This window comes from Trichoderma atroviride, chromosome 3, assembly GCF_020647795.1.
Source record: "Trichoderma atroviride chromosome 3, complete sequence".
Taxonomy (NCBI): Eukaryota; Fungi; Ascomycota; class Sordariomycetes; order Hypocreales; family Hypocreaceae; genus Trichoderma; species Trichoderma atroviride.
In genome coordinates, this window is record NC_089402.1 from 3,744,963 (window position 1) to 3,767,519 (window position 22,557).

General features: G+C 52.9%; 9 protein-coding genes across 9 annotated transcripts; 3 read left to right on the top strand and 6 right to left on the bottom strand.

Moving 5' to 3' along the window:
- Positions 1-1,870: 1,870 nt before the first annotated feature.
- Positions 1,871-2,479, top strand: TrAtP1_006506 (uncharacterized protein; the record flags this gene model as incomplete). The annotated part of the gene is made up of 2 exons (XM_066113155.1): positions 1,871-2,153; positions 2,271-2,479. 2 exons carry the CDS (start codon positions 1,871-1,873, stop codon positions 2,477-2,479), a joined length of 492 nt encoding a protein of 163 aa, XP_065969241.1.
- TrAtP1_006507 (uncharacterized protein) lies at positions 2,443-5,308 on the top strand. The gene is made up of 2 exons (XM_014083092.2): positions 2,443-3,251; positions 3,379-5,308. Exons 1-2 carry the CDS (start codon positions 3,025-3,027, stop codon positions 4,610-4,612), a joined length of 1,461 nt encoding a protein of 486 aa, XP_013938567.2. The 5' UTR covers positions 2,443-3,024; the 3' UTR covers positions 4,613-5,308.
- A 207-nt stretch (positions 5,309-5,515) lies between these two features.
- TrAtP1_006508 (uncharacterized protein) lies at positions 5,516-6,508 on the bottom strand (the record flags this gene model as incomplete). Its single annotated transcript, XM_014083093.1, has 1 exon — positions 5,516-6,508. The coding sequence occupies one exon, from the start codon at positions 6,506-6,508 to the stop codon at positions 5,516-5,518; it is 993 nt and encodes a 330-aa protein (XP_013938568.1).
- Positions 6,509-6,937: 429 nt separating this feature from the next.
- TrAtP1_006509 (uncharacterized protein) lies at positions 6,938-7,906 on the bottom strand (the record flags this gene model as incomplete). Its single annotated transcript, XM_014082554.2, has 1 exon — positions 6,938-7,906. The coding sequence occupies one exon, from the start codon at positions 7,904-7,906 to the stop codon at positions 6,938-6,940; it is 969 nt and encodes a 322-aa protein (XP_013938029.2).
- A 2,376-nt stretch (positions 7,907-10,282) lies between these two features.
- Positions 10,283-12,921, top strand: TrAtP1_006510 (uncharacterized protein). Its single transcript, XM_014083094.2, has 2 exons — positions 10,283-12,419; positions 12,482-12,921. Exons 1-2 carry the CDS (start codon positions 10,971-10,973, stop codon positions 12,548-12,550), a joined length of 1,518 nt encoding a protein of 505 aa, XP_013938569.1. The 5' UTR covers positions 10,283-10,970; the 3' UTR covers positions 12,551-12,921.
- A 28-nt stretch (positions 12,922-12,949) lies between these two features.
- Positions 12,950-14,441, bottom strand: TrAtP1_006511 (uncharacterized protein). The gene is made up of 3 exons (XM_014083095.2): positions 14,126-14,441; positions 13,972-14,034; positions 12,950-13,907 (listed from the first exon to the last, which is right to left on the bottom strand). The coding sequence occupies exons 1-3, from the start codon at positions 14,142-14,144 to the stop codon at positions 13,033-13,035; spliced, it is 957 nt and encodes a 318-aa protein (XP_013938570.1). The 5' UTR covers positions 14,145-14,441; the 3' UTR covers positions 12,950-13,032.
- Positions 14,442-14,714: 273 nt separating this feature from the next.
- On the bottom strand, positions 14,715-17,840 carry TrAtP1_006512 (uncharacterized protein). Its single transcript, XM_014083096.2, has 3 exons — positions 17,670-17,840; positions 15,817-17,609; positions 14,715-15,732 (listed from the first exon to the last, which is right to left on the bottom strand). The coding sequence occupies exons 1-3, from the start codon at positions 17,713-17,715 to the stop codon at positions 15,100-15,102; spliced, it is 2,472 nt and encodes an 823-aa protein (XP_013938571.1). The 5' UTR covers positions 17,716-17,840; the 3' UTR covers positions 14,715-15,099.
- Positions 17,841-18,257: 417 nt separating this feature from the next.
- TrAtP1_006513 (uncharacterized protein) lies at positions 18,258-19,505 on the bottom strand (the record flags this gene model as incomplete). Its single annotated transcript, XM_066113156.1, has 1 exon — positions 18,258-19,505. The coding sequence occupies one exon, from the start codon at positions 19,503-19,505 to the stop codon at positions 18,258-18,260; it is 1,248 nt and encodes a 415-aa protein (XP_065969242.1).
- A 389-nt stretch (positions 19,506-19,894) lies between these two features.
- TrAtP1_006514 (uncharacterized protein) lies at positions 19,895-21,870 on the bottom strand (the record flags this gene model as incomplete). The annotated part of the gene is made up of 3 exons (XM_066113157.1): positions 19,895-21,210; positions 21,289-21,482; positions 21,620-21,870. The coding sequence occupies 3 exons, from the start codon at positions 21,868-21,870 to the stop codon at positions 19,895-19,897; spliced, it is 1,761 nt and encodes a 586-aa protein (XP_065969243.1).
- Positions 21,871-22,557: the final 687 nt, after the last annotated feature.

Here is a 22,557-nt window from a genome sequence, read left to right on the forward strand (position 1 = left end):
AGGCCGACCGGCAACCGGGCAGGCATGCAGCTGGTATGGAATACTATCGAGTACTACCACTACTAGATAGCGAGCATGGCAAAAGGGGTAAAAAAAGTAGAATTGGCCTATGCCTTGTGTGAACAATGCATGTCTCAACTCCCGAGGGGCGCAAAGGTAATTCTGCCGAAGAGTGAGACACGGCACGAGGTCTCGACGTGCACCAAAAATAGTTTTCGACGAAGAATACACCCCCAGCGAGCAGCATATGAGCGTCTATTGAAATTAGAATATTCTCCTTTGGCCAGGCTCAGCGTCTTCAGCCCGCCGCTTCATCGCCGGCGTCGATAGTACCGATGCCAAATACCAATGATGGAACAAAAGCATTGCCTCCACGCACCTAAACGGCAGATCCAACCAGGCTTCTCCATGCAGTGTCAGCGCAACTAGACCAACCCAGGAAAATCCCCAAATCCTGCAATTCGATATTACGCATCGTCCCAGAAAATAAAGCCAAAAAGAACCGCATGGCCAAGCATTCGCTTAAAGAGTGCCGGACCTCTGAAATGCAGTCCAGCCCACCATCACCGAAGCCGAAGCCGTTCCAACGGTGATCGGTGCCGTACTCGGCGCACCTTTTTTGCGCAAAAGAGGGGACGCCCCGGGCGGCATCGTATGGGCAGGATGACATCAAAACAGCTGACTGACGGCTTCAAAACGTTCGGCGCGTTTTCGAGATCCACATCTCTCCACGGCCCCAGTGTGAGCAATAGCGAGTTTCTGTAGGCAGAAGGGAACCAAAAAGACCGAGTTTATTCCTCTTTGAACGCCGAATGAGTCGCATGCGCAGATACGGTAGATACGATTTGACTTTTCCTTCTTTTTCCCTTTTGTTTCTCACGTCGGGCCGGCTTACCGTACTTGTGCGTGTGTGTGTGTGGCAGCGGCTCGAGTAGAGTTCCAGGAACGTGCTGCGTAAGCAACTCTAATGTCCAAAGGAGATGGTCCTACATCTGGGATACATGCCAATCAGTTAACGGGGGGGACCTGAAAACAAGGGGGGGAAAAAGGAAAGAAAGAAAATCCCGAGCAGAGCGTAGCTGGCGGTGGATTCTGCTGCCACTATTTGCGGCCTTATTGTGAGACAATTGAATTCATTGGGTTGCCTTGGTTTCAGCTGATATCAGTAGCTCAACACCCTAGCCGTGGCTAATCCATATGTACTTTACCTACATGTGCAATCTTCTACTGCTTCTACTGCTTCTCCTCATTGTATTTTACGTGTTGTACATGTCTTGAGCTTACCTTTTCATATATAGACCACCTCTTTGGTAGACTACGACTGAGGCGCTGAACACATTGGTGTACTCATTCTCTGCTCGTTTTTTGGTGCCGTTTTTTTTTTTTTTTTTTTTTTTGCTTTTTGTCGCCCCTGCCGACGGCAGAGGCGCTACGGCTGCGGAAACTGAGGCAGCGGCATCACAGTTTAGGCCTCAAGCCTGACTCAGTAAGCGAGGGAGAGAAAGGCGAGATTGAAATCGAGTTTTGTGCTTCAGCTGCATCTCGGCCTGGCTGAATCAGTGCTGCGCTGCCCTTTTGAGATACGCAGGATGCCTACCAACATGTGGCCGTATACTGAATGTGTAAATGCACGTCGATGGACCTTGATCGTCCGACCGAACCGTCCCGCGTGCGCTTACACGAAAGTACGTGCATGCGTAGTAATTGTCTCGCATACGACGTGCGTATTTTGCTCGTATGATTGCAGCTTTGCGCAGCCTCATCCTGCTGCCAATTGGCACTTGTCAATTGCATCTGCTGCATCAAATTCGAATTCAGCATCAGATCAGATCCGTTCAGCAACCCGGCACAACTGCAACGCCGTCGGCGCATGTACTCACTGCTAGTAGTACTGCCAAACAGGCCCCAATACGCTTCACGCTACAGCGGCAATACGGCCCTGGAGACCAGCGCGTCGCAGCCACACAAGGCCCGGCTCCACCCCCAGCGAGCGCCCTCTGAGCTCTTGGAGCGCTTCCCCCAGCGGGCCTCGTTAGCGCAAGCCCCGGCCACAGCCATTGAGCACAGCGCAGCGACCGGTCCAGCACACAGTGTCCATTGCGCTGAGCCAGTGGCGCACGCCCCCTCCGCCCAACGACCAACCTGCTGTAAAGGTGAGCAGCAAAAAGAGGGGAGGAGACCACTGGCGCCCCTGCTGTGGTGGTAGCGCTAGTTGCTTGGAGCAGCTCCGTCGTTAGTGCTGGAGCAGCTAAGCTGGCAGTGGTCGTTAGCAGCGGGCTCCAGCCGCTCTCCTGGTGCCCTCGTCCAGCGCTGGTACCCCGTACCTCGCGGCCGCGCCGGCTCGCACGCTGCTGACAGGTACTGGCGACCGTCGCGGCCAAGGCCCGGGTTCCTGATGGTGAATGAATGGAATGGGGCCCGTCGCTCGCTCACGCACTTGCAAGCCGCTGCTCGAATCGCCCGCCCTCTTTTCTCTTAAAGGCGCTCCACCTGCTGCTGCACTCCGCAGTTTCGAGTCCATTTGATGCTCCCGGGTCTCTCTTTTTTCCACCTGATACTGCTAGTAGTTCACCCGTCCTACTTCCTCCCTCCCGCGCGTGTCGTAAGCCGCGCAATCAGCCCTTGAGGCGCCTGTTCCCTTCAGCATCTGGAGCTATCGATTCGCAGGGAGGACCGAGTGCTTATTTTCCACTCTCTCGCCTCACCTCACGCTGATTTCTTTCCCGCTTGGAGGCGACACAAAGAAGACTTTTATAAAGAAACCAGAATAGAAACAAGCAATCAGGCAAAGGAACAAACGACTCCAACAAAAAAAAGAGCGCTCCAACCTCAGCCTTGTATGGTGCGCCCCCTCAGTGCTCCGACGACTCCGAGCCTCTGCAACGCTCTGGAAATAGAGAGCCCGACCACCGTCGCACGATCCATGCTGTCTGTGTCTCGGCACGTGTAAATAACAAACGAAAAGGCCTCGAGTCCATCGCTGCCGCCGGCCATCGCTCTTCGTTCTGCAACAAATCACCAGCCATGGCTGTCATTGACCAGGTCCTTGGCGAAGTTGCCCACATTGTCGTGAGAGCGGCGACGACGACGACACAATCCGCGACGACCACGTCGTCAGACGTCACCAGCCCGCAGACGGCCATTCCCTCCAACACGAACAACTCCAACAACAACAACAAGAGCAGCGGTTCCAGCTCGCCGCTCCTCTTCTTCGTCGCCTTGGGCTTTGGCGTAGTCTTCACAAACCTGTGGTAAGCATGCACAATTTCGCCGCCTTGGCATACGCATACCCGTTTCTATACACGCACATGCATATATCCCTCTCAATTGATTGTCTTGTTCCCACAATTCTCGTCACTCGTCTAACGCATTTGGCAGGATCATCGTTGGCGTCAAGTACTGCTTTAGGTACAACGCTCGCAACCGGGCTCGAAACATGACCAACGAAGATGGTGAACCCATCCACATGGAAAACATGCCCCGACCTCACCGAAGAAGGCGTGAGAAGAAGCTCATGACCATGGACGAGGTCAACGACAAGTTCCCCATGATGAAGTACAAGACCTGGGTTTCGGAGCGCGCTCGAGATGGACTGCCTACCGCCGGAGGTGTTGGCACGCCTAGTCGACCGAACAGCATTCACCAGGTAGACCTCGCAGTCCCAGAGATTGCCAAGAAGGAGCGCACATCAACCGAGGTCCGCGCAGTCGACGATGTCGCGTCGCCCGTCGCATCGCCGACCACCGAAGCCGAGCCAGTCATTGTTGACACCACTGCCAAGGAAGACGACAACAAGAAGGATAGCAAAGACAAGAAAGATGCAACTACCACCGTCGGCGAAACCGCTGAGGAGGACGGACCCGTGATGCCGCATGAGCACTTGAAGCGAACGTCTAGCGAGGAGGAAGACGACGAAGATGACGAAGAAGACGATGAGCACATCACAGCTGCCCTGCCACCGGAACTCCTCAACACATCCGGCGATACCTGCGCCATCTGTATCGACACGCTCGAGGACGACGACGATGTCCGCGGCTTGACATGCGGCCACACCTTCCATGCCGTCTGCGTCGATCCCTGGTTGACAAGCCGTCGCGCATGCTGCCCGCTGTGCAAGGCCGACTACTACGTCCCGAAGCCCAGACCCAATCCAGAGAATGAGCCTAGTAACGCCAACAATGCCAACCTGGACCCGCGTCAGAACTCTCGCATGAATTTGCCTGCCAGTCTGACAGCGGCCTTCTTCCGATCCTCGGGTGGCCGCTCTCGCAACAGCCGCAACCGCAACAGCAACGGCAACCGCAGCAGTAACCGCAATGGCAACAGCAATAATAGCCGTAGCAATAACAACAACTCGAGCACCCGGCCTTCCGTGTTTCAGTTCCCAATCCGGAGAAGGGCTCAGACTACGGCGATAGAGTCTAGAATAGCACATCAACAAAGCCAGATCTCTGAGACCGCTCAGCCAGCTGCTCAGGGCACTTTACTTGCCTCTGTTCGACACGCTTTCCGCTTCGGACGGTCGACCGAGGCCTCAACAACAAATGCGGCACCGGCAGTGACTCCGTCGCAGCTTGAGGCCGGCACGCAGCCGCCAGCCACCTCTACGTAAAGAGGCTTGCTGTGCCTTTGTCTTTGGCGTTTGTTCTTTTTTGGGAGGTTTTCTTTAACCTGGTTTATCTGTTTTGGTCCGATTCATCTATTTTTGGGGCCTGTTTCTCTCAAGGCAGCGATGGTATTCTCTCTTTATCAGCATATGTGTTGAACACACCCGTCACGAAAGACTTACATAGTCACATACACCACCACCTCGGAATTTATCCGCATTATGAAAGTATCTCTGGAGCTTCACGCCTCCTTTCTCTATCCGTTGTCATCCATTCAAACGATAAAGCCACACATTCCACCGCTCAAAGGGAACTGTCAAAGTATATATGAGCTCTTTGAATGGAGAAACAACAAAGGTAAGGTATCTTTTTTTCCTTTTCTTTTTACAATATGATAGCTTCTTTTTGGAAATATGGTGTATTAGGGCGGTGACGATTATTTTTGCCCCATTTATATATGAAAGGAGATGGGTTTCTTATCATGTATGAAAGGGCATATGCTTTTGCTTTTTGTTTCTTGTTAGCCTGCATTGGGACAGGAAAATTCTCGCTTTTTACACTTTGGGAGCTCCCAGCGTTGGGTGAAGATGGGGAAATGGTATGGGACATATCAGCGGCGGAGTTGGGTGGCTATAGTGACATCTCTTTTGGTAGCCCAGTGTTATCAATATACAGGATCATGTGAAGAAGAATTAAATGTCTGGGACCGAACTATAACTTGAGTGATTGTAAAGATTGTAAAGTATGATGATGTATTCCTCCAAGTATTGTATTCTCATGTATCTAAATATGACCGTTCAGGTTTCACGCCCGTGAGTGTTTTTTTAAAGTACTGTACTCTCCTTCCCATAGGCTGCTATATGCAAAAATCGTTCTATGAAAATAACGCCCATCCTCCAAACTCGCCATTATAAAAACGACCCCTTTTGAAACCTCCCCCCAAAATTGGCACTCTTATTAATCAGCTCCTTCCTCTGCGTCGCCGTGATCCTGCCCCCAACCGCCATATCCTTCTCCCTATCAAACGCCCTCTTGCTCGGATCATCCTCTTCCTCCTCCGGCCTCACCACCGCCCCAGCCTTCTTCTTCCCGCCCTGATGTTCCTCAAGCAGCGTCCTCCCGCGCTGCGCCTGGATATCCGCCGCGAGGGCCTCGTCGCGGAGCTGCTTCTTCCGCTGCAGCTCCGACGCGTCGCCGCCGGCCTCGGCAGAAGAAGACGCCGACGTCCGTCCGAGGACAGCGTCCTGTAGGCGCTTGAGTTTTTCTTCGGGCGTTTCTGTCCATATTGACGGGGCGCCGGGGGCGGAGGAGGATGCTTTGGCGGACGGTTTGGAGGCGAATTTGCGGGCGCGGAGCTTGGTTGTGTCGCGCTCGGAAAAGGTTGATGACGAGGGCGGGGGGGCGAGCATCCATTCGTCTCGCTTGGGGGCGTCGTCGAGGTCTGAGGGGGGGAGGGATGGGCCGATTTGACGGCGAGGAGCTGAGGCGGAGGGGAGGGAGGGACCAAAGTCGTCGTCGTCGTCTGAAGACTCAGAGTCTGAAGCTGGGTTGGGAGGATTGGCAGCGGCGGTTGCGGGAGGAGGTTGTGGAAGAGGATCAGAGTCTGAGTCGGAGAGATTGATCTCGTCGTCGTTGTTTGCGGCGGCGAGGTGCGGTGGCAGAGATGGCCCTACGCTGCGAGGAGCAGGCGCTGCTGGTAGAGTAGATGGCCTGGGAGGACCATAATCGTCTTCTGAATCTGAGTCGGAGCCATTGACGTCTATCTCGTCTTGGTTTCGTGGAGGATGCGCAGCGTCATTGTCGCGACGGGCATGTTTGTTTGACGAGGATGTGGATTCGTCGTCGTCGTCGTGCTTTCTCTTTGTGAGTTGTGGTGGGAGATGAGGACCTATAGACGACATGTTGTTGCCTTGTTTTCCCTCTAGAATGATTTATTGCGTTGAGAGAAAATGTTTTTGGCGTTGTAGGTGGATGAGTTTGGGAAGCTTGGAAGTTGTAGCTAGCTTGGAGACGATGTCATATTGGTGGAGGATGGGATTTGCGCGGCGCGTATGATTGGTCTTGGTGGGGTGCAAACAACAAGATACAAGATATATAACACCAGCAAGCATATCTTGATCAACCCCAAAAAATTATATAGGAAGTTGTTGCAATTCATATTTTCGGTTTATAATTATATCATGTATAATACCCAATGTTTAAGAAGCACGCTTAATCATACCTAGTCAACGTTAGTTGATCTAATTATCGCGGCACCTCGATGAGCCTCGGCATAACCATCGCCATGTCATTTCTAAAAAACAAATTCATATTAAGAGAGTCATTCAACGCTATGAATCTGCGTCGTCTGCTGCCTCTACTAGCCTAGTCTCGCTCTCCTCCTCCTTCTCAGCCTCTCTTTCGGCTCTTCTTGTCTTGACCCAGGAGCCCAACTGGTTCCACACAGCCTGCTTTTCGGCCGGGGACATGGATGCTGCAAGTCCGCTTGTACTCGTTGCAACAAAGACCTTTGCTCCCGCCCACTCGCCCTTGATGATGCCCATGTTCTCAGATTCGTCTTGCCACCCGTATTTGAACGCCTTGCCAACGGGAGACCCGTGACGCACACGCCAGATGCTCTCCCAAATGCTCTTGCCAACGACACACATGCTCTCTGGCCGCCACTTGCGAGCCTTGTCTTCCAAGAGAGCGACACCGTCGTCCATCTCCTGTTTACTGAGCTCGGCGCCGTTTCGACTGGGCCGTGCCACGATGTTGGTTAGTCCAAGACTGAACCGCTCCGGCATCTGCCTGTCCTCATCGGCACGGCACGGCACGGGCGTCACGCCGCTCGAGAAGAGGAGTTTCCAAAATAGATTGGAAGGGTGTGCATAAGCATGGCCTGTCCGAGCAGTCTCTATGCCGGGGTTCAGGCCGATGAAAAACACCAGGAGATTGGGCGCGACGGCATCAGGCAGCTCTGGCAAGTGGGCATAAGTTGAAGGCGGAGCGTAGCCAGACTTTTGGCGATTGCGCTTCTTTTTCTGCGGGGACGACGACGACGAATCATCTGGAGTTTGTGTCTGACGCCTCCTCTTTGATGATGGAGGATTCCTCACAGTGGTCGCTGAGGATGAAGATGGTGATGGTGATTCAGACGCAGCTGCAAACCGAGGACTCCTCCGTATGGGCTGCTGCGGGGCGCTGTACATGAAGTTTTTCAACTGTAAGCGCCCCTCAAATGTTGCAGGAGTTGGAGCATCTACACTCTGGCCAGCGTTTGGAATCTCGGCTTTTGGCTCCATAGCGGAACGACTCATCAAATTCACTCGGTGGGTGTAAGACGTGAAGGCGTGAAGGCGTGAAGGCGTGTATAAGCTGAGGTCCAGTCTGTGCCCAATTTGACGCTGACAATACTTATTCTGACGGGGATTTTGCTCTTGTTTGGCTGGATATGGCACGCTAAGACTTGTTCAGATTCATGTTTCGAACATGTCAGGAAAATATGCCTGGTAAATTCCCTTTTTCGCTGGAGTGACCTGTAAGATCATGAACGGTACAAGATGACAAAAGGAGGCGCCGCTCTATATTTGTGCCACACTTAGTAATCAGCCGCTATATGTGGCTGCCTGAGCGTTGGGTAGCAAACTTGAATCCTTTGGCAGGGATTGATGATGGTAGTAAATAGTCTAGACACTAGTAAAGACATGCGGCTGAGTCGAAAAAGAATCGATTGGCAAACAGCTCATTCGAAGCAGCTCTTTGCATTCTCCCATCCTTCATCCGGGCTCCATCTTGGACCGGGCTTCGTGGAGCGGCTGATTCTGAGGCTGCCGGCGCTAGAAACATTCAACCAACAAGTATTTGTTAGCGTCGACACAGCCACAGACCAACTGTTCCATTCCATGGCCCGCGCGCACGGGGCCGGAGATCGTGCATCTGCAATTGGGATCCAGCGGAGGGATGATCCAGTCGGTCGACTGATGCCGCAAACGTGCTTGTCTCTGCAGTGGACTTGGGCAAGTAGGGAGGGAGTACACAGAGTCAGTCAGGTATTTCAAGCAGAGGGACGAAAGCAGCAGCACCAATCACGTGCGAGTCGCTCACCACTTTCGTCCGAAAAAAGACTGGCACGCATTTCCGTTACGAATTACATGGACCAACCTCCCACGATAAGCAGAGCTGAGCCAGTCGCTTTCTTCCTCTTTCCTTTGTCTCAGGAGGTCGTACGAGCCATTAGGCACCGTGTATCTGATCTTGGAGATGGTAGTGATAATTTACAAGTCAAGCAGCATGCAGGGGGGAACCACCAATCCTAACTCGTCCCAGCTTAATGAGAATGAAGCGAACTTGCGGTGAACTCCCACACCATGCCTGGGATGCTCGTTCTCAGATGTATTTGATGTACAGGTACAGAGTAGCTGCCACTTCTGATATTGCAATATCACAACATCTCGGTCACCGTAGTTGGATCAGGGGGGTGCACTTCTAGTCTGTCAGGTCGTGCAGAAGCCATACAGGCGTGGACACGATTCGACACTAACACGGCATTGCTGCAGCCCGCCCCTTGCAGAAATCTTGTTTTTGTAGCCTGCTTGATTACCATTCTACAAGTACTGCTTGATACAGCAGAATTGTATAAGTAAGTATTACTGGTACGTCGTACATGCGTGATGCTAGCACTACAAGTACGGGATATTAGGTATGTGTGGAGCACCCCATACGGAGTGCGTCGTGAGAAGAAGCAGACCCTGCTCGAACCCTTGGCTCTCACCGTCAAGCCGGCATAGAAGAGGGTGTTGGCTAGCCGGGTCAAAACAGAGATCAAGACCGTGTTGAGTAGACTTGGTTGCTGCAGGGATACCGGCGTCGTCTTTGATAAAATTCTCATGTCCATGCCTAGTAGGTATACTTGTACTTCTAGAAGCAGTACCGAGGACAGGGATTTCTCAAAGCCCCGACCACGATCACAACTACGAATCAACCTCACTCCGTATTACAGAGCAATAGTAAACAGACGTCACGCTGCCAGCAGTCATTCCACATGGATGCAACACATGCACGCCGCACACCCATCATCGTCATCCCACCCGATCAACAGAGCAAAAGATAGGGGCCAGACACACGCAAAACCATGTGCGGCTCGAATCGGGAGGCCCGCTGCCCTGGCGCTCGTATCCGGCCCATGTTGACGTTTTCTCAGGAGGGTCCATACGGGGAGATCGGCTCCGGATATGCATTTCGGATGCGCATGTGCTGCAGCTACTCATGCAGACGACGCAGCATCGACTGGCTCTCTATTGTTGTTGTTCGTTTCGAAATTAGATGAGCAACAAGACAATGGAGGAGTGCATCGTTTTGGCTGACAATAATAACCCGTCAACAATGCACATCACATCTGTGATGTCGAAATATCTTCAGCCAGGGCTTTTTTTTGCCTGACTAAGACGGCTGGAAATATCGCCTTTTTCGGTACCTAGCTGAGCACCCACCACGACTTTCAGGTGCGAAATCCACTGGCAGCGCTAGGGGCTTTTAGCTGGCCGAGCAAAGCCCACAGTGAATGCAGAATGCGCCTGCAGCGTTCCTGCGAGGCGGAGGGCTGACAAGACAATTGCCGCACCGCCTCCTAAGAAGCTCAAAATAGCAGCAGCCATTTCCGCTGGCCTCATCTCAGTCTGTGCCGCTAGTCATTTATGAGATTGACTGATTCTTTTTGTGCATTCATCTCCGAGAATGTATCAATAGCCAGCAGTAAAGCATCAGTACTTTTTTTCTATCATAGCACTTGATTCACTTGTGGTGCTGCGCTGATACCGTTGAAGAAAGAACCTGAATGGCATCAATGCGGTAGATGTAGGTATTCACAGGGGGATACCCGCTAAAGTTTGGTGGGCTTGTTGTTGTTAAGCTCCTCGCACTAATGCAGCCCCCCCTAGAAAGCGACTTTGGAGGGGGGCAGTGGCTAGAGGCAGCACGACGTCAGCCAGGAGAGAGGCGCGTCTCAGGTACGGACTCGGTAGGCGGTACGGGCAAGATACCTGCAAACAACCTGGCCTGCAGCGCCGAGTGGCGGGCGACGCAGGTACTCCCGGGGTGGAGAGCAGGTCCGCTTCCATCAGCCTCTAGCAGAAGGCTTTCTCCTTTCTCTCCTGGCCAAAGCCGGCCTCCTGCGCATACTTTACTGGAGCTTTCCCTGGTTTTCTGCTTTCCTCGACATCATCCTTTTGTCTTCTTCTCTCGATTCCTCTCCTCCGCCACTGCCTCTGTCCATTGGGATCTACACTCGCTTGTATCCTTATCTATATTAATACCATCTTCTGCCATCTATCAGCCTCTTAATACTTTTTGCTTTTTACTTCTGTTTCCACTCCCACCTTCACAATGGAAGCCATCAAGAATGTCCTGCACAATGGCACCAATGGCCACTCCAACGGCTACACCAATGGCCACGCCGAGCCTTCGTCCGAGGCCGTTTCCCAGCTCAAGGACAAGTACACCAAGGCTGACCAGGGCCATGTCTTCACCTTCTACGACTCCCTGAGCACTGCCGACAAGGCTGCCTTCTTCGAGCAGCTCTCTGGCTTTGACCCAGCCCACATCAACCAGATCGCCGACCGAGCCCTGAACCCGCCCCAGGTCGAGGAGACGGCTACCAAGCTTGAGCCCCTCCCCGAGTCCGCTACCGCCAGTATCCTTGACTCGAGCCCGGTCGACATCAACAAGTGGTATGAGTCCGGCCTTGACCTCATTGGCAGCAACCAGGTTGCTGTCGTGCTCATGGCTGGTGGCCAGGGAACCAGACTGGGAAGCTCTGCTCCCAAGGGCTGCTTCGACATTGGCCTGCCCTCCCACAAGCCCCTCTTCAAGATCCAGGCTGAGCGTATCCGCAAGGTCGAGCAGCTGGCTGCCAAGAAGGCCGGCGTTGACAAGGTCGTCGTTCCCTGGTACGTCATGACCAGCGGACCTACCCGCAAGCCCACCGAGGAGTTTTTCGCCGAGAACAACTTCTTTGGCCTGCAGAAGGAGAATGTCAAGATCTTTGAGCAGGGTGTCCTGCCTTGCATCTCCAACGAGGGCAAGATCATTCTGGAGAGCAAGGGCAAGGTTGCCGTCGCCCCTGATGGCAACGGCGGCATCTACCAGGCTCTCATCGTTTCTGGCGTCTTGGACGACATGCGCAAGCGCGGTATCCAGCACATCCACGCCTACTGTGTTGACAACTGCCTTGTCAAGGTCGCCGACCCCGTCTTCATCGGCTTCTCTGCATCCCTCAACGTCGACATTGCCACCAAGGTCGTCCGAAAGCGTGATGCCACCGAGTCTGTCGGCCTGATCCTCACCAAGAACGGCAAGCCTGACGTTGTGGAGTACTCCGAGATTGACAAGGAGACTGCTGAGGCTCGCGACCCCAGCAATGCCGAGCTCCTCAAGTACCGCGCCGCCAACATTGTCAACCACTACTACTCCTTCAGCTTCCTGGAGAGCATCCCTCTGTGGGCTCACAAGCTGCCCCACCACGTCGCCCGCAAGAAGATTCCTGCCACCGACCTCGAGTCTGGAGAGCTGATCAAGCCTGCCAAGCCCAACGGCATCAAGCTCGAGCAGTTTGTCTTTGACTGCTTCCCTCTTCTCGCCCTTGACAAGTTTGCCTGCATGGAGGTCAACCGTGCCGACGAGTTTTCTCCTCTCAAGAACGCCAGCGGCACCGGCCAGGACGACCCCGAGACCAGCAAGGCTGACATCATGAACCAGGGCCTTCGCTGGGTCCAGGCTGCCGGTGCCACGGTTGTCTCTGAGGGAGGTGTCGAGGTCTCTCCCCTCATCAGCTATGTAAGTTTTCGCTTTGCTCGCTATCTATATGTCTTCCGGCCTTGTACTAACATGAGTAATAGGGTGGTGAGGGACTGGAACATCTCAAGGGCAAGACCATCACAGCCCCCGCTGTGCTGGAGCTGGAGTAAAACGAGGGAGAAGGGAAAAGAAAAATATTTTGTGAATTTTCGTTTTTTGATATCAGCGTTGGTTACCACTAGAGTAATGTTTGTAACATGGGCATGGATGATTTTTATGGAAGCCGAGGGCCTTTGTGGCGGACAGGCCATATCTAGTCTGTCGAGCAATCTGCAGACGATTATAAAAAGGACTAGACAAAGGACAAAGAGTTGGGATACATAGATAATGCGGTCCATCACTGTGGGGGTCGTCGTATTATATGTACGACTCCTGCTGTATGATGATTGTTTGAGATACTTGTCTCAGAAATGTATTGCCTCTAAATTATTTTCGCAAATTCTCTTGCACGTTTGATGAATGTCATTGAATTTATTTCTACACTCGTCGTCTGTTGGGACTAGGTTTTTGTGCTCCAATTCAAAATTGTATGTCTGATATAGGGATATATACGCCTTCTATTCTATGTATATGCTAAGTCCACAACCTTGTCCTACTCCAACTCAGTCAGGTACTTCTCCGCCTCCAAAGCAGCCATGCATCCAGTTCCGGCACTGGTAATAGCCTGGCGGTATCTCTTGTCCTGGACGTCACCAGCGGCAAACACACCGGGGATGCTCGTCTCCGTGGTGCCGGGCTTGGTGATGATGTAGCCCTCGGAGTCGACGTCGACCTGACCCTTGACTAGGTTGGTGGCGGGGTCGTGGCCCACGGCGTAGAAGAGGCCGTTTGCCTCGAGCGTCTCCTCCTCGCCGCTGACGACGTTCTTGACGACGAGGTGGCTCATCAGGCCCTTGTCGTCGCCCTTGACCTCTGTGGCGACCGAGTTGAAGCGCACCGTCACCTTGGGGTGCTTGAGCAGCCGCGTGGCCATGGCCTTGCTGGCGCGCAGCTGGTCGCGACGCACCAGCACCGTGACGTGAGAGCCGTACTTTGTCAGAAAGGTGGCCTCCTCGGCGGCGGAGTCACCGCCACCAATAACAAACAGCGGCTTGTTGCGGAAGATGGGCACGGCGCCGTCGCACACGGCGCAGGCGGAGATGCCGTTCTGCCAGTACTTGTCCTCGCCGGGGAGGTGCAGGCGCCTTGCGGAGGCTCCCGTCGCGATGATGACGGAGTCGGCCGTGTGGGTCTCGTCCGGGTTGAACTCTGTGCTGAAGGAAAAGGGCCGCTGGGAGAGGTCCAGCTTGGTGACGGTGTCGGTGACGATTTCGGTGCCGAAGCGCTCCGACTGGGCGCGCATGCTGTCCATGAGCTCCTGGCCCATGATGCCCTTGGGGAAGCCGGGGAAGTTTTCGACTTCGGTCGTGGTGGTGAGCTGGCCGCCGGCGGCGGTGCCGTTGGCCATGAAGCCTTCGTAGAGGACGGCTGTTGAACGATAGAGTCAGTATATGTATTATTCTTGATTCTGGGTTTATGGGTAGAGACGTACGCTTCAGCTCTGCTCTGGCGAGGTAGATGGCAGCGGTATGGGCCGCGGGGCCGGAGCCAATGACTGCACAAAACAGGAGAGTTAGCCCAATTCTTTGTTATTCTCTTGGATAAATAGATATAGGAGAGATCCAATGGGAAGAAAGAGTACATACCGACAACTTTGCTGTGCATCTTTCGGGCTCCTTGTTCAACAGGTGTCTTGGAGGGGTTCTTGGTAAACGCGGTGGCGGCAGCGGCAATCGATAGCCCGGCACTCGAACGAAGCGTTCGTCGGAAACTTGAGGCGAACAGGTTGGGCGATTTTTCTATAAGGAATAGGGAGAAGAGAGTAAAAAAAGGAGTGACGTCGAATGGGATACTATTTATAAAAAAAAGTAGTAGCTCCGTGATGGTTGATAATAAGAAACAGAGTGGTTTAGGTTGGTTTATGGACGAGTTCGGCGGATGGCGGGGCTTTTTTGCCTATCGATTGGAAATTGTGAAAAAAAAGGACCCCTGGGCACTCAACACTGTGTAGCCACAGCCAATTTTTTTTCGGCCTGGCTTCGGATTTCTAAGCTCTTCGCGGCAAGTCCTCGGCAACCCAGTGTGGAATATGCTGGGGCGAGAAGGAATGCGGAGGTGACTAATCCTAATTGGATGGTGGCTGTCACCCGTACTATTTGTCAAGCCACATCGAAAAGTTGGAATCTCTTTGAGATCATAGAGAGCAGTAGCTAATTTAGGTGCTGAGTCTAGTTTCGAGGAGTTCTAAATAAGTATGCAGGGTGTCAAGAGAAGATAGTCTGGTGACGTGATTTCGGCACTGATGCTGGCATCTATTTGCGATGCTTTGGTAATCGACTAGATCTCAACGAATTTCCGCCGTGCATTGGGCTCCTCTTATCAAATCCGCTGGAAATTAGAGATTGTGGCAGTTCATAAAATGCTGATTCAAGTTTCGAGGATTTCTAAGAAAAAGACAGGGTGTCCAAGGGGCAGAAGCCAGCCTGGCAGCGTTTTCAGCGCAAATGTTCGCATCTATTTGCGATGCTAGGTATTACTTCTACCTACTAAGGTAGGTACGTATATTCTAGGTATATCCAAATCGACTTGCCACTCGTCTCGGTTCAGGCTTGAAGCGCCTCTATCGATGCCCGTCCTCAACTCCATCGCGCATCCCAAACTTCAGCCCCAGGCCACTTATATCTCGCTTGAAAAACTTTCCAAAGTTCCTCAAATTCTCATTAATCGTGGCCTTGTCCGAGCCGCTCTGGCTAGTGTTGCTAATGTCCCTCGCCGCACTGAGCAGTTTCTCGCCCAGCGACCCTGCATCGAACCTCGCCGAGCCGCCTCCCAGGGAAGCAGAGGCTGTGTTGATGGCACCCAAGCCGCCAGCGCTGCTGAGGCTGGATGTCAACATCAGGGGTGTCAGTAGCGGAGAGTTCTGGGCGAGCTTATCGTTGGAACTGCCGTCACGGTGGATTCCAAATAGCTCAATCAGGTGAACCTGATCCATCTTGCGCACGCCCTTGAGCTCCAGGATCTTCTTGAAGTTTGTGTCTGAGCGGTCCGCAATATGTATGAGATATGCCTGCACAAGGCCCTCTGGCGGCGACTGGCGAACTTGCAGCGTCTTGAGCAGAGGGTCCATCCGGTTCATGCTTTGCTCAACTCGCCTCACAAACGTGGCAGATGGCGTTTGCTGCGCTGGCGACGGATTGTGATATGACATCAGGTTTCCAAAGGATTTTGTAAGTGCGTATTTGTCAACGAGCATCTATCAGATTTTGATTAGCTTCTCATGGCCCGTATATTTCTCATAACAGTAAATAAGGACTGCTCATGTTAACATATGTCTTACCTGCTGGGCCCCAACCTCAGATATTGGTCGACATTGGACAATGTTATTGATAAAGGCTGTCACAAGATGGTCCACGAGGTTGTCGCAGAATGCCCTCGCGTATTGCTGCTTTGTAACAATACCAAGAATCTCTTCCGTCTTACCGTTGACATGATTGACAAGCTCACCCACCCAGGAGCTCTGGTCCCCCGCGCTGTCCATTGTGCTCCAGTTGGTATTTTTCATCTCCCGCCAGACGCCCTCACAGTCCAACTCAACAATGTGCACCAAAGCCAGCACGGCAGCGCTTGCTACGCCCAGGAAAGCATCGGACTGGGATGATAAATCGACCTTGGCCACCAACTCCGGATCAATGCGCTTCTTGATATTCTCTTCCAATTGGTTGGTGTTGATGTGCCAAAAGTCTGCCGTGTTCAAAACCAAGACGGCATCTTGCATCGAGGGACTCTTCTGTCCGCTCGACTGTAATTTTCGCAGCAACACCTGCTGAGCATACTCGTCCAAGTATTTGGCAAACGTCTTTGATAGATCTAGCAGGCGATCGCTCGTAGACAGTTTCGCGCACTGAGACAAGGTCAACTTGTAGAAATGGAAAAGCTCCAGCGCTGAGGAAATGACCGTCTGCGGCGTAAACTCTTCTTCTGGGGGAATGAGAGGCTGCGTGCGGTACTTTGGAATCATGGCTGCGAGCTGTTTATCCTGTGACTCCACCCAGAGGCTCAGGTATGGCTCAAAGGCCACCGATACGAGGCCGTTGAAGTTGTGCGACTTCTCCTCTGTAGAGCTCAGAGTATCGATGCTGGCTCTTGGGTCGTTTGAAAAGTGCTTCTCCAAGCTTTGTTCGAAATTTAAAGTCTCTTGTAGGCAGCTGAGGAGCAGGTTGACATCAATCTTGTTGCCATCCGGGCGCCGCATACTGCGCTCCAAGATACCCTTGAAGTCATCGCGCGTGCCGTCGCAGAAGGCTGTAGCAAGCGTCTCATTGACGCGCCAGTACGCAGGAAATATGGCGGCATGGTCGTCCTCGTGCGTCTTCATCATACGCTTGAACCACGCATACCTGCGCCCGATATTGTCCAGATTTCCCGCCTCGTCGTTGCCCCGGAATACCTGGCGGTACTCTCGCAGCTCGGTGTTGATGTACCAGCTGACCAGCCTGGACTTGGCCGACTCGCCCAAGGCGTCCATGACCAGGCAAGCTTCCACCAGCGTGTTCTTCTTGGCGCTGACCTCCCCCTTTGTAAATGCCATCTCGAAATCCTCGCAGACCTGCTCCAGCAGCTCCCTTTGCAGCTCCGACACTTCACGGCTGAGCGTTGCAATCTGCTCTATGCTCCTGTAGCTGTTGAAATGCTTCATCAGCTGCAGCACGGCCTGCAACAGACCCGCACACTCCCGATATTGCCTCGTCTTCGCAAGGCCCCTCAGCTGCTCGTACGCCGTGGTCAGCATCTGCAGGCGCTTCAGCGCCGTCATGCTCAGCGTCAGGTTCTTCTTGGTGCCGTCCAGTCGCTTGATATCCGCAGTCATGGATGTGATGTTCTGCTCCGTCTCTATCGCTCGCGACCGCACCGTCTCGATTTTGCGAAAGAGCTGCGCGAGCTCCGTCTGCGCCGACCGCATTCGCTCCAGGCTCGAGTCCGGCTCGTAGGCCTGGGCCGATTCGAGGGCGTTGATTTCGTACGAGAGCTCATCCTGGCGGTATCTGAGAGCTTGCGAGACTTGGCTTATCGATGATACGGCCGAGGGATGCGAAAACAAGAGGTTGAGGTGGTCAATGGGGTCATAGTCGACTGTGCCATTAGATTGCTGTTAGCTGCGAGGACAGCTGGTCAGTCGGGCTTACGACTCACTTGCGTCTAGACTTGATACCGAGGGGTCTGCGAGAGAGCCATTCATATTTATTAATTGACTGATTGTTAAATGAGCTGAGAATTGGATGCAACAGCCTGCAACAATGAGAAGAAATGACAATTCCGCCAGTGGCACGGAGTAGCGATTGTACAGTGTTTCGTTGCGGATGCTTAAGCCGGTGTCAACCTGGAACAAGGCAGTGTCTCTTATCGACATGGCGTAGCTCCTGATCGGACGCAGCCTTACCAAGTGCGGGTTAGTCCAATCTTGATTATTCTTAATTTAAAACGGGTCTTCAATGAGCTTTAGAACTACGGAGTAGATAAGATCACTTAAATTGAAAGCAATTCTTCATCGATAATGCTTTTATCGAATATCCAACATGTCTTTCATCATATTATCTGTGGCGGAAGTGGTTTTACGATTCGAGGAAGCTCAAAATGCATCACGTTGTCAAGAGCTGAATCACCCATTGCTATTATATACAGCGATTGTTGGCTATTGTTTCTAAAAGCTAATTTGCTTCATGGTGCCGCTCCGCTGGAAGCTCGTGGTTTTCTTCCATTTTACGCTTGGCGCACACCAGTTTATTCTTCCTCGTGACTCCGATCGGCTTCAGCGCCTTCCTTTTCCTTAGAAGTAGAGTCTTTGCCCTTCTTTTTCATGAAACGCCATCCGCTAATACGGCTTTCTTTGGAATCCCTAGATTTGGCAGGGCCGAGAGAAGGACTACTTCCCACGCTGTCGTAACTACGACCGAGCTGAGAAGAATCTTCGCCTAGATCATCAATATCACCGATACTAGAGCGATGGTCAACGGACGCATTTCTATCCGAATGGGTTGCGCTGCCGGGCCCCTTTTTAAACAGTCCAGAGTCCTTGCCAAGTCTATTTGACAGACCAAACTTGCTAGAGCTGCCTTTACGGAACAGCTTCATGACGACATTATCTGCATCTTTGGCAGCCGAGTCAGCGTTAGAATGGAGGTCGGATGGTGTGTTGGATAAGGTTGCGTCAAGCGCTAGCGATTCGTGAGATTCAGTAACCGAATTCTGCGTATGGATAGACCGAGCGTCTCGAGACTTGCGTGTATCAGAGGGGGAATCGTCCAAGAAACGGGAAAACTCCATGCCAGGTGTCGCAGGTTCCTTGCCCTTCGGCCTGTTTCCTTTTGCTTTACTCCTACTCCCGTCTTTACTCTGGGACCCGTCCGCATCAGATTCTGAGGGGTGGTATCCAAAGAAAGTTGGCGCTGCAGGATTCAGACGCTGGTTGAGAGACTTTAATGCCGTCGGCGGGCGAGAGCCAATAACTCCAATCTGGCTAGGCGAAGTCTGGGGGTCAAGTAGATCATCTTCGTCCAAAATCACATCTTCGGCGGAGGCCAGGGTGGTAGTCATGATAGATGGCGATCCGTGGATAGACGGGCGCCTGGAGCCGCTTCTGGAAGGCCATCGATTGTCCGGAGACCACAGTCGATTTTTCGTGCCAAGTAGCCCTCCCTGCTCTCCCTGAACTCCCCATATAGAACCACTGTCAGTTGATGGCCTCGGTAAGTCGATGGAGGCAATGGATGCTGGCCTGGAGCCGTCGACATCCCCTTCGCCGAAGACTCCACCACTTGAGTTGTTACCGAATGGAATGAGTCGACGCACCGAGAAAGGTCGGCTTGACGCGAAAGGCGTTCCGGTAAAGTTGTCTGGCCCAGTCGAGTTGCGATTCATCCAGGAAGAAAAGTTGATCTTGCGGCGATTTTCCAACACCTCCTGCTCATCTGTTCCCCGAGGGAACGATTGGCTCTGCCCCGGCTTTAGAGAGCCAAGCGCAGGGCCCATGTCGTCCACAGGCTTGGGACCCCTGTTACGCAAGACAGCCAAAAAATTGGACAACCTATGTCCCGTGGCTGGGGGGGGAGGTAGCAGAATGAATTATGCCCGGCGAAGTCAAAGATGATTGTCTGTCGTCATTTTCCGCGTATTGCGGAAAAGGCAGGTTTTGCGACGATCCATGGGGGCTCGCAAATATGTTAAAGGGCGGACTAGCGGAAGCTGGTGACTGTACATCTTCATCCTCTCCCTGGGAGATGGACTCGGGCAGGAAGTCATCTCCGTGCTTGAGATCAGGTTCCTCCATCTCATCAAATATGTTGGAGGGAAGAAACGAGCGGGCCGCCGATGGGCTCAGAGGGCCATTTGCCTCCCTAAGCTCGGCTTCTGTCTGGGGCTCACCTTGGCCGTGAGTCGCTGTCATGTCCATGAAAAGGGCTGGGCCGAATCCAGCGTTTGGAAAGCCAGCAGGAGGGGGGGTATCCAGGCTCAGAGGGCATAACTGGACTTGGCGATGACATGTTTGCGTTGCTCAGACACCTAGGCCGAGGCGGCGGAGACATCTCAAAGTCTACGTTTGAAGCAACTCCGTGGTTGAGAAATTCCAGATTGGACTGTTCCATCCTTAGCTGCTTGGACAGCATATGAATCTGCTGGTCCAGCTCATACGTCCCCTTGGATTCTGCAGCCCATCGCGCATGCAGTTCTTTCCTTCTGGCGTCCCAGTCCCTCCTCAGTTTGAAATCATCCTCTTTCCACTGCTCATCATGGGCATCAGGTAGCTCCTCTCGAGCTGCCTTGAGATCTTGTAGCTGCTTTCCTTTGTCCTTCAATTCCGCTTCCAGTTCAGCGCACTTGTCCAGAAGCTCAACATTCATCTCGTCCAGTTTTCGCACATCTGAATCCCTTTTGTCTGCCAAAGCTGTCTTTTGTGCCTCAAACTTTTCGCGATCTCGCTTCATGCGCAGTGTTTCAGTGTCAAGTTTGGAGACATTATCCCGTACCTTGGACTTCTTAGTTTCCTTATCTCGCAGTTGCTGCTCCTTTTTCGCCCGATCCTTTTCCGCTCCTCTCATCTGCTCCATGGTAGTTCTCACCAGGGCCTTGAGCTGGGCCGTTTGCTCTTCTTTTTCCTTCAACATTTGCCGCTTTCGTTCTTTCTCGCCTTTCAGCTCCTCTTCTTGCTGCTGTGAATCCGCCTCGTCCTTGGCATAAAGAGCCAGGGTGTCATCAATCTCTTTCCGAATCCCTTCGAATTTGCAATTCAGCTCGTCCAAAGACATTTCAGGGCCATCGAAAATCGGGAGTTTAATATGGGGCTGATCTAAGCTCGCTACGGAGGGTGAGTGGCGACGATTGATTGTATTTCGCCTTTGCCCAGGCGCAGTCCCATTAGGCTCGCGGGAATTTGCCGAGCTATCGTTAAGGACCGGTGCAGCTTCCACAGTTGGCATAGGAAATAAGGCATCGTCAGAGTCGTCGCTTTCATCCTCGCCAGGGTTGAGTCGGGGTTGTTCGGGATCCGTAAAGTTGGTAGGGAGTCGTGAATTGCCCAATAACGGCCTGCCATCTTTGCCAAAGGTGCGCAGTCGTAGAAGAGCACTGCCGGCTTGAAAGTTGTTGGGTCCAACAGCAACAACACGAACGTTGTAATAGTGGTTGGGCTTCAGCCCGGTCACCGTAATAGCCACCTCGTTGCCTGGCGAATCGCCCACTGTTGTTCGAGAAAAAAAAAGCAGTCAGATCATCTGGCATCACTCCACAACCTGCCACGCCTGCCAACAAAACATACCGTGTACTCCATTGACTTGAATCGCATATTTCTGCACGGGCCGATTACTAGTTGGGCGAGTCCAACTGAGAGTGGCCGCGTCGGATCGAATGCCAGCGAGGCTGACATCAGGAGGTTCAGGTATATCGACACCAAGAATATTGATAAGTTCGGGGACCGGTTTCCAGAGAGTTTGCCATCCGCGATGGAGCAGCCTATATGCAAAGAAGAAGAAGAGCCCTTTAGTTAGCATGTCGAATTGGATCCCGCAACCCATAGCAGAAGCTGCCGAATAAAACGTGGCTTGAATCTTGGACAAATACAACATCATTGGAAAAAGAGGAGAGCTAACCAGAGCACGGCACCAAAAGTAAGGGCCATCTTGAAGTGTTGAGCAAGCAGAGCATCGAGCTGGTAGTCGAGAAAGGCCTCGTGGGCGCCGGTGTACATGCGCGCAATCGCCTGGCGAGGGTCGACCAGGACAGCCGAGGCGCTGACGAGGATGTAGAAGGCTTTGCGATGGAAGGGCTGGGGACTACCGAGCCCCCAGAAGCCAACAGCGCTGAGGGAGAGAAGCGTCAGGGCTGAAAGCTCCCATGACATATTCTCAGCGCACTGCCGTCAGATGGGCTGGAGCAGAAATGCCGACGGAGGATGTCGGTAGTTGGAGGTTTGCAGACGGGAGAAAGGACCGTAGCAGGGCTGGCTGGTCTTGGAAGCGACCCCAGTCAATGCTGGCCGCCGATTGGACGGCTGGGCTTTTTTTTTTCCCGCCGGGCACGTTGGAGGCGAGACGCCGTGCAAGATGGCGAGAGCTGGCACGGCCTCGCGTGGGTAAAGCGGCAAAACAGCTGAGCTTCGGCAGACAGGCGGCAGAGAGACAGCTGAAGGATTGCACTGTGCTGCTGACCGCCCGGCGACTTGCAGCCCTCAGACAAGCACAAGGCAAAATGCAATAACAAGGTAGGGATGCGGCGTAAGAGCTATAGCAGTAGCTGTATAGGTAGAATGGGGTGAGAAGATGATGTAAAGGGCTGTGCAGCCACCAACTTTGAGTTTGCCCTCGTGGGAAAAAAGGATCTAAGGTAAGGGGATCTAAGTTAGTGGATATAACCTTGGGAGAGCAACCAGAAGGAAAAAAAAGCGAACAACATGCATAAAGCCTTATCGTTTCGGCAATAACGGGCTGCAGCAGACTTGCACCGGAAAAGCGTATTTTTGCGGCCCTCTGAATGCAAAATGTGGATCGAGGTGACGATCCTTGCTAGGGCACGTTGCGGGAGACCAAAG

What these genes read in the sequence shown, in the direction of transcription:
- TrAtP1_006507 (XM_014083092.2), top strand. Translation starts at nt 3,025, where the DNA reads ATGGCTGTCATTGACCAGGTCCTTGGCGAAGTTGCCCACATTGTCGTG. An exon ending in GTAGTCTTCACAAACCTGTG is followed by an intron (nt 3,252 to 3,378) that starts GTAAGCATGCAC and finishes CGCATTTGGCAG; the next exon opens with GATCATCGTTGGCGTCAAGT.
- TrAtP1_006510 (XM_014083094.2), top strand. Translation starts at nt 10,971, where the DNA reads ATGGAAGCCATCAAGAATGTCCTGCACAATGGCACCAATGGCCACTCC. An exon ending in TCTCTCCCCTCATCAGCTAT is followed by an intron (nt 12,420 to 12,481) that starts GTAAGTTTTCGC and finishes CATGAGTAATAG; the next exon opens with GGTGGTGAGGGACTGGAACA.
- TrAtP1_006511 (XM_014083095.2), bottom strand. An exon ending in CGCCAGAGCAGAGCTGAAGC is followed by an intron (nt 13,908 to 13,971) that starts GTACGTCTCTAC and finishes ATCGTTCAACAG; the next exon opens with CCGTCCTCTACGAAGGCTTC.
- TrAtP1_006512 (XM_014083096.2), bottom strand. Translation starts at nt 17,715, where the DNA reads ATGAATGGCTCTCTCGCAGACCCCTCGGTATCAAGTCTAGACGCAA. An exon ending in GGTATCAAGTCTAGACGCAA is followed by an intron (nt 17,610 to 17,669) that starts GTGAGTCGTAAG and finishes CTAATGGCACAG; the next exon opens with TCGACTATGACCCCATTGAC. An exon ending in CTGAGGTTGGGGCCCAGCAG is followed by an intron (nt 15,733 to 15,816) that starts GTAAGACATATG and finishes AAAATCTGATAG; the next exon opens with ATGCTCGTTGACAAATACGC.